Source organism: Tachyglossus aculeatus, chromosome X1 (assembly GCF_015852505.1).
Source record: "Tachyglossus aculeatus isolate mTacAcu1 chromosome X1, mTacAcu1.pri, whole genome shotgun sequence".
In the NCBI taxonomy this organism is placed as follows: Eukaryota; Metazoa; Chordata; class Mammalia; order Monotremata; family Tachyglossidae; genus Tachyglossus; species Tachyglossus aculeatus.
Window position 1 is genome coordinate 56,521,490 of NC_052101.1, and position 12,256 is coordinate 56,533,745.

The 12,256-nt window shown below is 47.1% G+C and overlaps 1 protein-coding gene across 4 annotated transcripts in view; it reads left to right on the forward strand.

Annotated features, from left to right (window-relative positions):
- The window catches only part of XPC (XPC complex subunit, DNA damage recognition and repair factor), a 31,290-nt gene extending 19,559 nt beyond the window's left edge, over positions 1-11,731 (forward strand). For all 4 annotated transcript variants that reach the window (XM_038771980.1, XM_038771978.1, XM_038771979.1 and 1 more), the window contains exons 9-16: positions 2,230-3,063; positions 3,799-3,959; positions 5,187-5,268; positions 6,331-6,465; positions 6,561-6,730; positions 7,291-7,384; positions 8,146-8,235; positions 11,081-11,731. In XM_038771980.1, the coding sequence (XP_038627908.1) occupies positions 2,230-3,063; positions 3,799-3,959; positions 5,187-5,268; positions 6,331-6,465; positions 6,561-6,730; positions 7,291-7,384; positions 8,146-8,235; positions 11,081-11,263 (1,749 nt within the window). In that variant the 3' untranslated portion in view covers positions 11,264-11,731. The remainder of the gene's footprint in view (positions 1-2,229; positions 3,064-3,798; positions 3,960-5,186; positions 5,269-6,330; positions 6,466-6,560; positions 6,731-7,290; positions 7,385-8,145; positions 8,236-11,080) is intronic.
- The last annotated feature ends 525 nt before the right edge of the window (positions 11,732-12,256 follow it).

The window sequence follows — 12,256 nt, forward strand, 5'->3', positions numbered from 1 at the left end:
CTGTTTCAAGTTGGACCTCTCCCCCCTCATCACCCCCAAATCCAAATTAGTGAGGTTTCACTCCACAGGTATGAGATAGATGTTATCCAAAACTCTGTAGGTCCAGAGATGATAGGTGGTTGGACAGACGAGGAAAGAAGAAGAGCAGGGCAGGAAAGCTAGTGGTGAGATGGAGTGTGAGAGGAGAGAGGCGTAGAGGAAATGAAAGAGAAAAAGGTGGGAAAAAAGGGTTAAATTCTCATTGCTCCTCCTTCAGATATTACATTCATGAGTACTGCTCCCATTCTTGTCTCCCAGCAATCTTACTTTCTTTTGGGAGTAGAAGAAAAAAAGTGAGGTGGTATTGTGAGTGAGTGGTACATTCTGCACACGTCTCCCCATTCCTCAAAATCTTCCTTTGGTTGCCCGTTTATCTTCACATCAAACAAAAACTCCTCACCACTTCAAGGCATTCAGTCAGTTCGCTCTTCTCCCACTCCGGTCCGGCCTACACACTCTACTCTTCTGATACCAACCTACTCACTGCACCTCACTCTCTTCTTTCTTGCCTTTAACCCTTTGCTCATGCCCTCCCTCCTGCCTGGGACTCCTTCCCCCTTCACATCTATCAGACCACTTCTCTCTTTGCCATCAAGATCCTACTAAAATCACATCTTCGCCAGAAAACCTTCCCTGACTGAACTTTCATCTTTCATTTATGCCATTATTATTATTATTATTAGTAGTAGTAGTAGTAGTACTACTACTAGTAATACTACTAGTAGTAGTAGTACGTCATCCCCCGGGCCTGGAATGCCCTCCCTCTGCCCATCCGCCAAGCTAGCTCTCTTCCTCCCTTCAAGGCCCTGCTGAGAGCTCACCTCCTCCAGGAGGCCTTCCCAGACTGAGCCCCTTCTTTCCTCTCCCCCTCGTCCCCCTCTCCATCCTCCCGTCTTACCTCCTTCCCTTCCCCACAGCACCTGTATATATGTATATATGGTTGTACATATTTATTACTCTATTTATCTATTTATTTATTTTACTTGTACATTTCTATCCTACTTATTTTATTTTGTTGGTATGTTTGGTTCTGTTCTCTGTCTCCCCCTTTTAGACTGTGAGCCCACTGTTGGGTAGGGACTGTCTCTATGTGATGCCAATTTGTACTTCCCAAGCGCTTAGTACAGTGCTCTGCACATAGTAAGCGCTCAATAAATACGATTGATTGATTGATTGATTGATAGTATTATCTCCCCACCCTATTTTCCCTCCCTCCTTCATCCCCTAAGGACTTGGGTCCGTATCCCCTAAGCACTTTGGCAGTAGCCCCATCCCCACCCCCCACAGCACTTATGAGACATCTTTATGCTTGGTTGCCTTGTGTACTTCTAACGTATTTCAGTGTCTGCCTCCCCAGCTAGATCGTAAACTCCTTGAAAAGGGGATCATGTCTACTTACCCTGTGGTCTAATTCCCACCAGTATACTCTTTCCCAGTGCTTTAGAACAGTACTCTGCACAAGATAAGCCCTTAATAAGTACTATTCTATTGTTCTCTTCCAAGTGAGGAGTACGGAGCTCTTCACAAATTAAGCACTCATTCATTCATTCATTCAATCGTATTTATTGAGCGCTTACTGTGTGCAGAGCACTGTACTAAGTGCTTGGGAAGTACAAGTTGGTAACATATAGAGACGGTCCCTACCCAACAGTGGGCTCACAGTCTAGAAGGGGGAGACAGACAACAAAAGAAAACATATTAACAAAATAAAATAAATAGAATAAATATGTACAAGTAAAATAGAGTAATAAATATATACAAACATATATGCATATATACAGGTGCTGTGGGGAGGGGAAGGAGGTAAGACTGGGGGGATGGGGGGGAGACGAAGGAGGGGGCTCAGTCACTCAATAAGTACCATTGATCAAATTGGTTGATCATTGAGAATATCCATCTTTGAAGTTAAGGCAACCTGCTTGCTAAAATTCTGGGCATTTTAGGCTCCTTTTTTTGAGGATGCGTTCTGGTCTGATAAATACGGCTGTTTTTCTGGAAATCCCCCAAATATTGGCCAGGCCTTGACTCATTGAGCAACAGAGCAGCATCCCAGGATGGTAGAGAGAGACAGGAGGAGTATCTGGTTAAATCAGTGGCCAGGCTCAGAATGAGCACCAGGCTCATGCTGCTCAGTTAGGCGGCAGAGTGATCTAGGACCAAACAGACATTTTCAATGTCACTTCCTTTCAGGGTAAGAAAACCTCCAAGTTCAACTTCCTTGAAGGTCCTGGGGTCTCTACCATTAAGCCTGAACAGGCCGACAGAGGAGAAGAACAAGGAACGAGTTATTTTAGAAGCCTATGGGATGATAAAAGTCCAGAGCTTGCCAAGGACCCACTGTGCATGGACAGGTCCAATATGGAAAGAGAGGATTGGGAACAGCCTACTTCCAGCAAAAAATGCAGAGCTGAGGAAATGGAGGAAGCCCAGAGGACCGAGAGTGAAGAGCAGGATCCTGCGACCCCACAGGGGCTGTACAAAGAGGAGAGTGATAGTGACAATGACTTAAGACTGATTAGCGGAGATGCCATACCAAATGTAGATTATAAGCCTGGCACTTGGTGCCCCAAACCAAAGAAGAAGTCGCAAAGTAGTGCCAGAAAGCTCACGGCAGCAGGCCCTCTGGAAATTAAACAGCACACGTTCGAGGCCAAGATTCCGAGCTCCTCAAGGACCAGAAGACGTAAAATCATTTTCACCGACGAAGAGGAGGAAATGAGGAGAGCAACTGGGATGGACCAGTGGCTGGAGGTGTTCTGCGATGAGGAGGATAAATGGGTTTCTCTGGACTGCGTGCATGGGATGGTGGGGCAGCCCGAAATCTGCTTCAAGTATGCCTCAAAGCCCGTGTCCTACATCCTGGGCCTTGATAATGATGGCTTTGTCCAGGACGTCACCAAGAGGTATGACCCAGCCTGGATGACGACCACTTGCAAGAACCGTATTGACTCGGCATGGTTGGCCAAGACCTTGACTCCGTATGAGAGCCCTTTCACAGCAAGGAGAGAAAAAGAAGAATGGGAGGTAACTCTCCGTGTGGAGTAGTAATTACTGGGTTACTGGAGGCTAATCCTGCCAATCGATAAACATGGGGTTGGGTAAAATTCGGGTTGACTGATCGGAATGTATCACTGACCAAATTAAGTGAAAGGAGGTTAGGAAAATGGGCAGAAAAGGGATGACCTATTTAGCCCCTTAAGGAGGTACAGTGCAACGTGGTAAAGGGAGAAAATTAAGCTCTTGAGTATAGAAGGGTTCAGCCTAGTTTTCCACCTGTTTTTTTACCCGAAAGTGATGTTCTGCCCACTTTGCAATTAAAAATGGGGATGAAGTTCCAGGTCCCTCTAGGTTGAGCCACTCCCTCAACCTCATCTCTTATCCTGGCTAGCCGAATTAAATACAACCCACCTGCCCATTTGACATCAGGGTTGCATTTACTTAAGCTGACCTGAGAAGAGAGTGATCTTCTTTAGTGTTTGTTGTAGATTAGATTTTGTGTCAGTTCTCCTTAGGAGCCTTGATTAGGCGATTGTCTCTGTCCTACTTCTGTAGTGCTGACAGCAGGTCAGTTGGTATCTCAGTGATGAGGCATTGTTCTGCACCTCAGACAGAGTGGGGTGACAATTGATCTGTCTTTCTCCCCTGAAATGTAAGGAAAAGGAAATAGAGTTATAGCAAGAAACTTAAACTTCCATGGAATTGTGAAATCTCCTTCAGTAGCGGAAGCGTCTCACATCACTGTCTGTTGGGCTTATGCAGTTTCAGACTAAACTACAAGACCAACCTTTGCCCACTGCTATTGGAGAGTACAAGAACCACCCTCTTTATGTCCTGAAGAGACATCTCCTGAAATATGAAGCCATCTACCCAGAGACTCCCCATATCCTTGGGTACTGCCGAGGGGAAGCTGTATATTCCAGGTGAGATATAGATCAGAGACCGAGAGAGAGAGAGAGAGAGAGAGAGAGAGAGAGTGTGTGTGTGTGTGTGTGTATGTGTGTGTGTGTGTGTGTAATATCCACACACATGTGCTTCATCCTGGTCTATGGCAAGCATCTTGTTCTGTGACAGATGATCTTGTGTGTCTGTTCTATAGCCTGCACACAGTTTATCTTATAACACTTTTTGAGATACTGTCCACTTTATGCTTTATGAAACTTGTGTGTTAGAAATTATAACAGCATTTCATTCATTCAGTTGTTTTCCATCTTGCCAAAATTCTCCATCTCTTACCTAGCCTTAGCAATATGAATCAATGGCCAGTGAAAATTTCTGATAAACCAGTACAAGCCAATTTCAGTTTCTCATATTGCTCATGGGGTAGGATTTTAATAAATATAGGTAAATTTCACAAAGTCACACTCTTTTTAGTGTCCCTATCTCTCTAAAAATATTTGAAAATTATTTTCTCTGGCTTCCCTTACATTCTGATTTGGGGGATGTGGTGTATCTGTTTTGGTGATACCTGATGAGCTGCTGCAGCTTAACCCTAAATTAACCCTATGACTTCAGCATCAAAAATACCTGTGATGTGTCTGTGTGGTCTCTCTTTCTCTCCATCCAGCATTCAAGTGCAGAAAATCTGGGTTCAGACTTTCTGCCTGGCAAAACAGGCAGCAGAAGTACAACTCAATGGGTATGAAGGGGTTAATGCCAAATAACCACTGCACAGTGCAGCTAAACCCGTAGTAGTAGTAGTATTCACTACTGTGTGCAGAGCGCTGTACTAGCGCCGGGAGAGAATGCACATGTGGGAATTGAGCAAGGGAAACGGAAGGGAGCAAACAGTTTGGGAGAAGAGGATTAAGGGAGCAGGAGCGGAATCATCTCAGTGTGCAGGGGCGGGGAGTGATAAAAAGGGATGCTAGGGCTAGGATGAGAGCAGTCTGGAGGGAGCTCGGGATAGAAGGCATGGAGGAGGTTAGCTGAGAAAGCTAAAATTTGACCTTCAAATAGGTCAAATTTCGGAGAGAAAGTAGAGAAAACAGATTCCCGATTCTGCTGATTTTTTACTATTCTTAGTCAACATTTAACCGAATGTTTACTGGAGCCGCTCTTAGGTTCTCTAGGGTGCTTGACAGAAAAGTCAAGTTACTCACCAGTTGGACTTGAATTTCAGAAATTTTTCTCCCCATTGCTTCATTTAGGAGTTGTGTGCACACTCTGCACTCCAAGGATACCTGGTTGAAACAAGCAAGAGTGGTGAGGTCTGGGGAAGTGGCATATAAGGTAACTGGACTTGGGAAACACAACCTATGGGCTGGATCTGGATTCCAGGCAGACTCACCTGCCTCCAAGGTTTGATAAAGTGGGAAACGAGCAAAGACGGTTGGGGGTTGTGTGGGGGGCGGGGGCGGGCGCTGCGGGACAGTGAGTGGAGACTGGGAAGTGATGGGGAGGAACAGGGATGAGGAAAGGGGAGGCTCCTGCTATCCAGGTGTCCATCCAGACAAATCTGACCGATGTAAATCAGATTGGAGTTGAGGCAGAATGAACATGCATCATGTCGAACTGTACACTTTTCATTAATCAGTAGTGAAAACATGTTCTCCCACTGCATGCAGAGTGTTCTTCCTGAAGCTATTGGCAATTCGTGAAACAGTCCTAGTGATTGAGGCAGCGGAACTTTCCTATGCTTTTTCTTGCCATGGGCCTGATTTGACACCCAACAGCATTTTGGAAGCTCTGTTTTTATTTTTACACTTCCTTTTTCTGATCTTCTTCCCCACCCCCTCCAAATATCTGCCAGCCCCTGTTCAGTTATTAGTTCTGTTGGACTATACTGCCTAGCCCTTTCGTACTGCTGACCTTCATTACAGGCCTTGATTCTTCTCACAAGACCCCTACATAAATTACAGAGAAGGTCTGAGGATCCCCAGATCACATTTTTGGAAACATCTAAAGAATTCACTGGGGGTACAGAATCCTAGAGCTGGCTAGGGATCCAGCTCCTTGTATCTGGGCAAGTGAACACCTTACTACTAGCCAAGGAAGATGGGATGAAGACTTCATACTCACCGTTGGTAGCTTACTCCCAAGGTTTCATCACTCAGAGTCAAATGTGTTTTTCCATATGTCCAAACAGACTTTCAACCCTAACTCCTTTATTAACTCACTGCATGTCCCTGGTCGAAACACACCCCTTCTCACCCTCTAAATCAAAGGCAAGAGTATGGGAGTACGGATTCCTAGGACATCGTCGTGGGATCCATTCAGAGAGGCATTCCCTGTGGCGTTTTCTCTCCAAGATGCACCTGAGGAGGTAAGCCATGTCTGTTCCCTCTGGTGCAGATGGTGAAAGGATATTCCAATCGAGTGCGGAAAGCCCGGCTGGCTGATCCCCGCGGCCAAGAGCAAGGCAACTTGGCGCTCTTTGGCTTCTGGCAGACGGAGCCATACCAGCCCCCCGTGGCAGTGGATGGAAAGGTAAATGGCCTATCCTGGTGGAATTGGTGGTCGTGACTAAGGTATTTTTCAGACCGGCCTCTCTGACCAACCTGATTCCTTTGTGTCCGTGGCAGGTTCCCCGGAACGCCTATGGGAATGTCTACCTCTTCCAGCCCTGCATGCTTCCTATTGGCTGTGTCCACCTGAAACTGCCCAGCCTGCATCGTGTGGCCCATATACTGGGCATCGACTGCGTCCAGGCTGTCAGTGGTTTTGAATTTTATGGCGGCTATTCACATCCAGTGTACGTGAGACATCTGACCTACTTCAATCCAGTGTGAAAGGAGGGCCGGAGGTGGCTTCTCAGAGACAGGGAGTGGGAGATGGTTCCCGGAGTGCTTGGTGACTGGGTCACGTGCTCAGCCAGCCTTGAAAATCGGTTTAGAGGAATCATCCTCCGCTACAATGTTTCAGCAGCGCCCCCGCAGAAAGGACAACATTTTTTTTTCTACTCACTGGGCATTAGAGCTACTCAGTGTTTAGAGAGGGGGTGTTTAATGTGTGGCAGGGACAGATGAATCAGGGAAGTCATCCTGGGGGAGATATGATTTTAGTATGGCTTTGAAGATGGGGAGAGCAGTGGTCTGTCAGATCTCTGTGAGCAAGAGTTGGCGACAGGAGAGATGAGAACAAGGAACAGTGAGGAGATTGGCTTGAGAAGCACAGAAAATACCCAAGAGCCCCCTCATCCTCAGAGCTGGTTTGCTCCGGGCTCAAGGGGCATGCAGACCTTGGTGTTGGAAACTTCCCTCTCCCTTCTGAGTTCCCGTGGTTCAGCATGTGACTGTGTTTTCTCCTCTGCAGAACCGATGGCTATATTGTCTGTGAAGAACACAAAGAAATACTCATAGCTGCTTGGGTCAACGAGCAGGAAATTATTAAACAGAAGCAGACCGAGGTGAGCGGCCACCAGGTTTCCAGAGCTCTGCCTGGTGTCAAGACTGCTGGGGTCTGGGGTAGGACAGCTATGCAGCATGGGACCCAGGGCTTCAAGATTTCCCCACCCTGCCAGCAGGTGGATTTGAGAGCCCACTGATGGGCTCCTGCTCCTGAAATCCTCTTTGACTCCTAGTGTCCTCAGGCCTGAGAGATGTGACTTACCTGTCTGGTTTCTGCCCTGTGTTCCCAAAGACCACCTCTGAGCCACGCTTACACACTGCAAGGCAGAGGCAGGTGGGACTGCAGTTCATTCAGGCACAAACACACTTCTTCCCAGTGCTGTTGGAAGGGGCCTGGGGTCGGCGAGGGGAGAAATGCTTCCGTTTAAACCAGAGCATGATTTAATGAGGGTGGGTCTATAGCCAACAGTGTCTCTCAACCACTTTCTCTTTGTGAGCCAAGAAAACTGGAGGTTACATGCTCCAGGTTGGGAGTGCTGCTGATCATTAAAACTGGGCCTTGGGTTCCCAGAGACCTGAATCCTAGGTCTAGACCCACCTCTGTTTGACCTTCCCATCTCTCAAACCTCCCACCAGGTCCAAGTTTTGTTAGCCTTTGGAGGCCAGATCCCTTTTATCAAGAAGACTTGGGATGAATGCAAAAGTACTGTTCTAACTCCCACATCCCCAAAATACTTTGAAATGAAAATCTGGTTTTAATGTGTACCTCAAAACTTACTAGGCAGTTTTTTCTACATGACTGTTGCTTTGTTCCATCTAGAAACGAGAGAAGAAAGTACTGGATAAATGGGTGATGCTGATGAGGGGACTTCTCATCAGAGAGCGCCTGAAAGTACGATATGGGGTGAAGGTAACTAACTCCATGCTATTTTAGACAGGTTCTATTATGGAAGAAATCCAGTGTTACTTTGAGGCTCTACCTGGTTCCCATTCATCACATAATAATAATGATAGTAATTATGGTACTTGTTAAGCGCTTACTATGTGCCAAACACTGTTCTAAGCCTTGGGGTAGATACAAGTTCATACCGTTAATACACAGAATACTGGTTTATCCATCCCCGATAGGCCATGTTGCTGTTGGGTCAAATAGTTATCAAATGCCTACAAGGCACGTTGTAATGTTAAAATTGGCAGCTGAAAGTATACAAAGAAAATTAAAATTGAAGATGGCACCTTGCCCACAGGGATCTCACAACCTAGGGTTGAACCTACAGACAGCTGGCAGTTCAAACCTCAAAGAGAACATTATTTAAGCTATCTTGCCAAGCTGTACTATTCCCCCACAGAGACCTCTGACTTTTTTTGACCTAATCCAATTTTCTCAACTCATCATGTCCCACTTAGCCTCCATACCCAAACTAACTTCCCTTGATGACCAAATTGACACTGTCAACACTGCATTCTCTCCTGAACTCAACTCACTCCCCATCCGTTCATCAATCTCGTACCACTGACACACAGCCCTAGATCACCTGCGAAGTCTGCCTCCTTCACTCTTCTGCATGAGCCACGGGGTGCTGCTGGCGGAAATCTAAATATCGGGCCGACTTCATCTGCTTCAAGTTTATCCTTGCCGTGCTTTAACTCTGCCCAGCAAAATTATTTCTCCACCCTTATTGACACCCATGCCCATTCCCCTCGCCAGTTGGTCCAGAAATTTAACTCCCTCCTCAGGCCCCTTGCTCCCCAGCCTCTCTCACCCCTTGTCCCCGAAGACCTGACCACCTACTTTATTAAGAAAATTGACACTGCCAGGCATGAGCCTCCTAAAATCTCCCCAGTCCCTCCCCCTCCTGGCCCCCTCTTCAAATTGCCCATCCTTCCCATCAGTATCTCTACAGATCTCCTGCTGCCTCTCAAAATCCACTCCCTCCACCTGCTCATCCGGCCCCGTTCCTTGGCACCTTAGGAAAACTCTTGCCCCCTCCCTTCTTCCCACCCTAACAGCCATCTTCAACTGTTCGCTTTCTAATGACTTCTTCCCCAGTGCTTTCAAATATGTCCATGTCTCCCCTATCCTAAAAAATCCCTCCCTTGACCCCACGGTTTCCTCCACTTATCACCCCATCTCCCTCCTACCATTCCTCTCCAAACTCCTTGAGCGAGTTGTCCTCGCCGCTGTCTCAAATTCCTCTCCTCCAATTCTCTCCTTGACCCCGTCCAATCAGGCTTCCATCCCCTTCACTCCACAGAAACCGCCCTCTCAAAGGTCACCGATGATCTTCGTCTTGCCAAATCCAAGGGCCTCTACTCCATCCTACTCCTCCTCTACCTCTCAGCTGCGTGCAACACTGTCCACCACCCCCTTCTCCTGGAAACATCCAACCTTGGCTTCGCTGACAGTGTCCTCTCCTGGTTCTCCTCTTACCTCTCCGAGCACTCATTCTCAGCCTCCTTCGCGGGCGCCTCCTCTGCCTCCCATCCCCTAACTGTGGGGGCCTTTCAAGGTTCAGTTCTGGATCCTCTTCTATTCTCCATCTAAACCTTCTCCCTTGATGAACTCATTCGCTCCAACTACCACCTCTGCGCAGATGATACCCAAATCTACATCTCTAGCCCTGATCTCTCACCCTCTCTGCAGTCTCACATTTCCTCCTGCCTTCAAGATATCTCTATTTGAATGTCCTCCCGTCTCCTCAAACTTAACATGTCTGAAACCGAATTAAGAACTTCATGAGTTTACTGCCCATTGTTGTTCTAGACTTTGAGCTCCTTGTGGGCAGGGAATTTGTCTCCCAACCATTAGTACAGTGTTCTGCGCACAGTAAGCACTCAATAAATACCATTGATTGTGTTCAAGAAGGGGTTCCTTTTGTTTTGAAACTAGCCCAGTTGTGGGATTTGGTCAACAATAATTGCTTGTTTGCCCTAGCCATCCCCTGTATGAGTTTATAGATTTCAGTCATGTTCCCCCTCAGCCTGTACCACTTTTCTTAGGTCTCTTACGAAGTCTCAAGTGTCGTCTTAATTCTCTTCTCCTAAGAAAACTTGTCTCACCTCCTGGTCATACTGATTGACAGACTGCAGCTATACTGTGAGCTTCCTAAAACAGGGCTCCTGGATGTCGGCAACGTTCCACATGTACCATCTCCCCTCCCGGGTTCTAATCCCCTTGAAGTCAGGGATCAGGTCTCCTCATTCTGTTATACTTTGCCAAGCACACAGTAGGCACTCAATAAATACTATTGATCAAATGATTTAAGTGGCAAAACCTGGGCATTTTTGAACTGACCGCCAGCAGAGGAGCAGTGGGTGTGGGGAATGAAGAAATCTAAGTTCTGTTACCAGACCCAAGAGAGCTGAAGTAACAAGCTGGTCCCCATGCTTAAGTCCTGAAGAGATCCACGCCCAGTTAATTTTCAAATTTCCATCAGAACAGCTTCCATCTCAGGCCTTGGGAGTTACTTCTAGCCTCTCGCTTTGCCTCCGTGTGCTCATTTTGGCTCTGGGATTTTGAGCTGAGCAGGGGTGGCATGGGCTGAGACTGGGGAGCAGGTGGAGTGACTGAAAAGGCCCCTATTTCCATCTAGCTGTTCCTGTCCCAAAACGGCCACTTCTACTATCCCCCCTATATCCTGGATAAAGTAACATTCCTTAGGTAAATGGTAAGTTAGCTCAAGATGTACAACCAGGAAGTCTTCATAGACTTAAGCAACCAGAATCAACACACAATCACCTTCTTGTCTTTTCAGAAAGGATGGTTGCCTCCACCTGAAGAAGAATTTTCTTCTGGTGAAGAAGGTACCAGCTCCAAGGCAGGCGCCAAGGATTTGGCTGTCACTGGGGCCCAAAACCGTCAAGCCAAAGAGGAGTCGAAAGAGGAGAAAACTAAGAAGACCAATGAGAAAGAGGGAAAAGAAGGTGAAGATCCGTAGAGTGGAGCAACGTACTGATTGCTCTGATCCTGCAAGCCTTATTTCAAAACCCTGATCATTAATTGCATTTTAATTCTCAGTTTACAGTTTTAAGGAGAGAGTTTACACTGTATGTGTCCAGATGCTAAAAGGCAACGGTTGTATGTGTTCAAAATTTAAATGCATACAATTCAAATTTGCAACAGTTTATAGAGTTTGGATTGGCAAGCGGCCGGGGTTCCGCCAGTTGGGAGCTGTGCCAGTTTGGAGATGGGCCATTTCTAGGCTGCGCCAGCTATGGAGCTATCCAGTTCGGAGCTGCACCACATCAGAGTTGGACCAGTTTGGGGCTGGGACAGGTCAGGGGTTGGCCAGTTTGGGGCTGGTGGCACAGTTGAGGGTTGAGCCACTTTGAGGTTGGGCCAGTTTGACGTTGTGTCAATATAGAGTTCAGGGTGGCACTAGTTCAGCATGGTGCCGGGGGGGAGTTCAGGGTTGTGCTTTGGCCTGGGGGGTGGGTGGGAGAGGGAGGGGGAGGTGCTAGGGTTGGCCGGGGGTGGGGGTGGGGGGTGGGATGGGGTCCTAGGGTTGACCTTCGGGGGTTGGGGGGAGAGGGGTGGTGTTAGCCATTGAACCAGGTCCCACCAGTTGCCCCCATTCAGGGTTCAACAGTTACCAGTTGTGCCAGTTCAGACTACGTGGTTCACCAGTTCAGGGTTCCACCAGTTTGTACCAGTTCTGAGTTTCAAGTTGTATCTTCTCAGCCTTTAGAATGCAATTTTGCTACCCTTCAGGCTGTTGGGGCACAGCCTCTCAGGGTGCAGCCCTCCTGGTTACAGGGTTGCAGCTCTTTGGCGTTTTAGAGTACAAATTTGCAACAGTTCAAGTTTTGAAACCACTTCTAGAATTCCAGTTTCTAATTTGCAACACAAAGCGGAAGTTCCCACCATTCAAAATTTCAAGTTTCATGTATTTATCTGTTTTTTACTTAAAGTTTACATTTAACCACTGTCT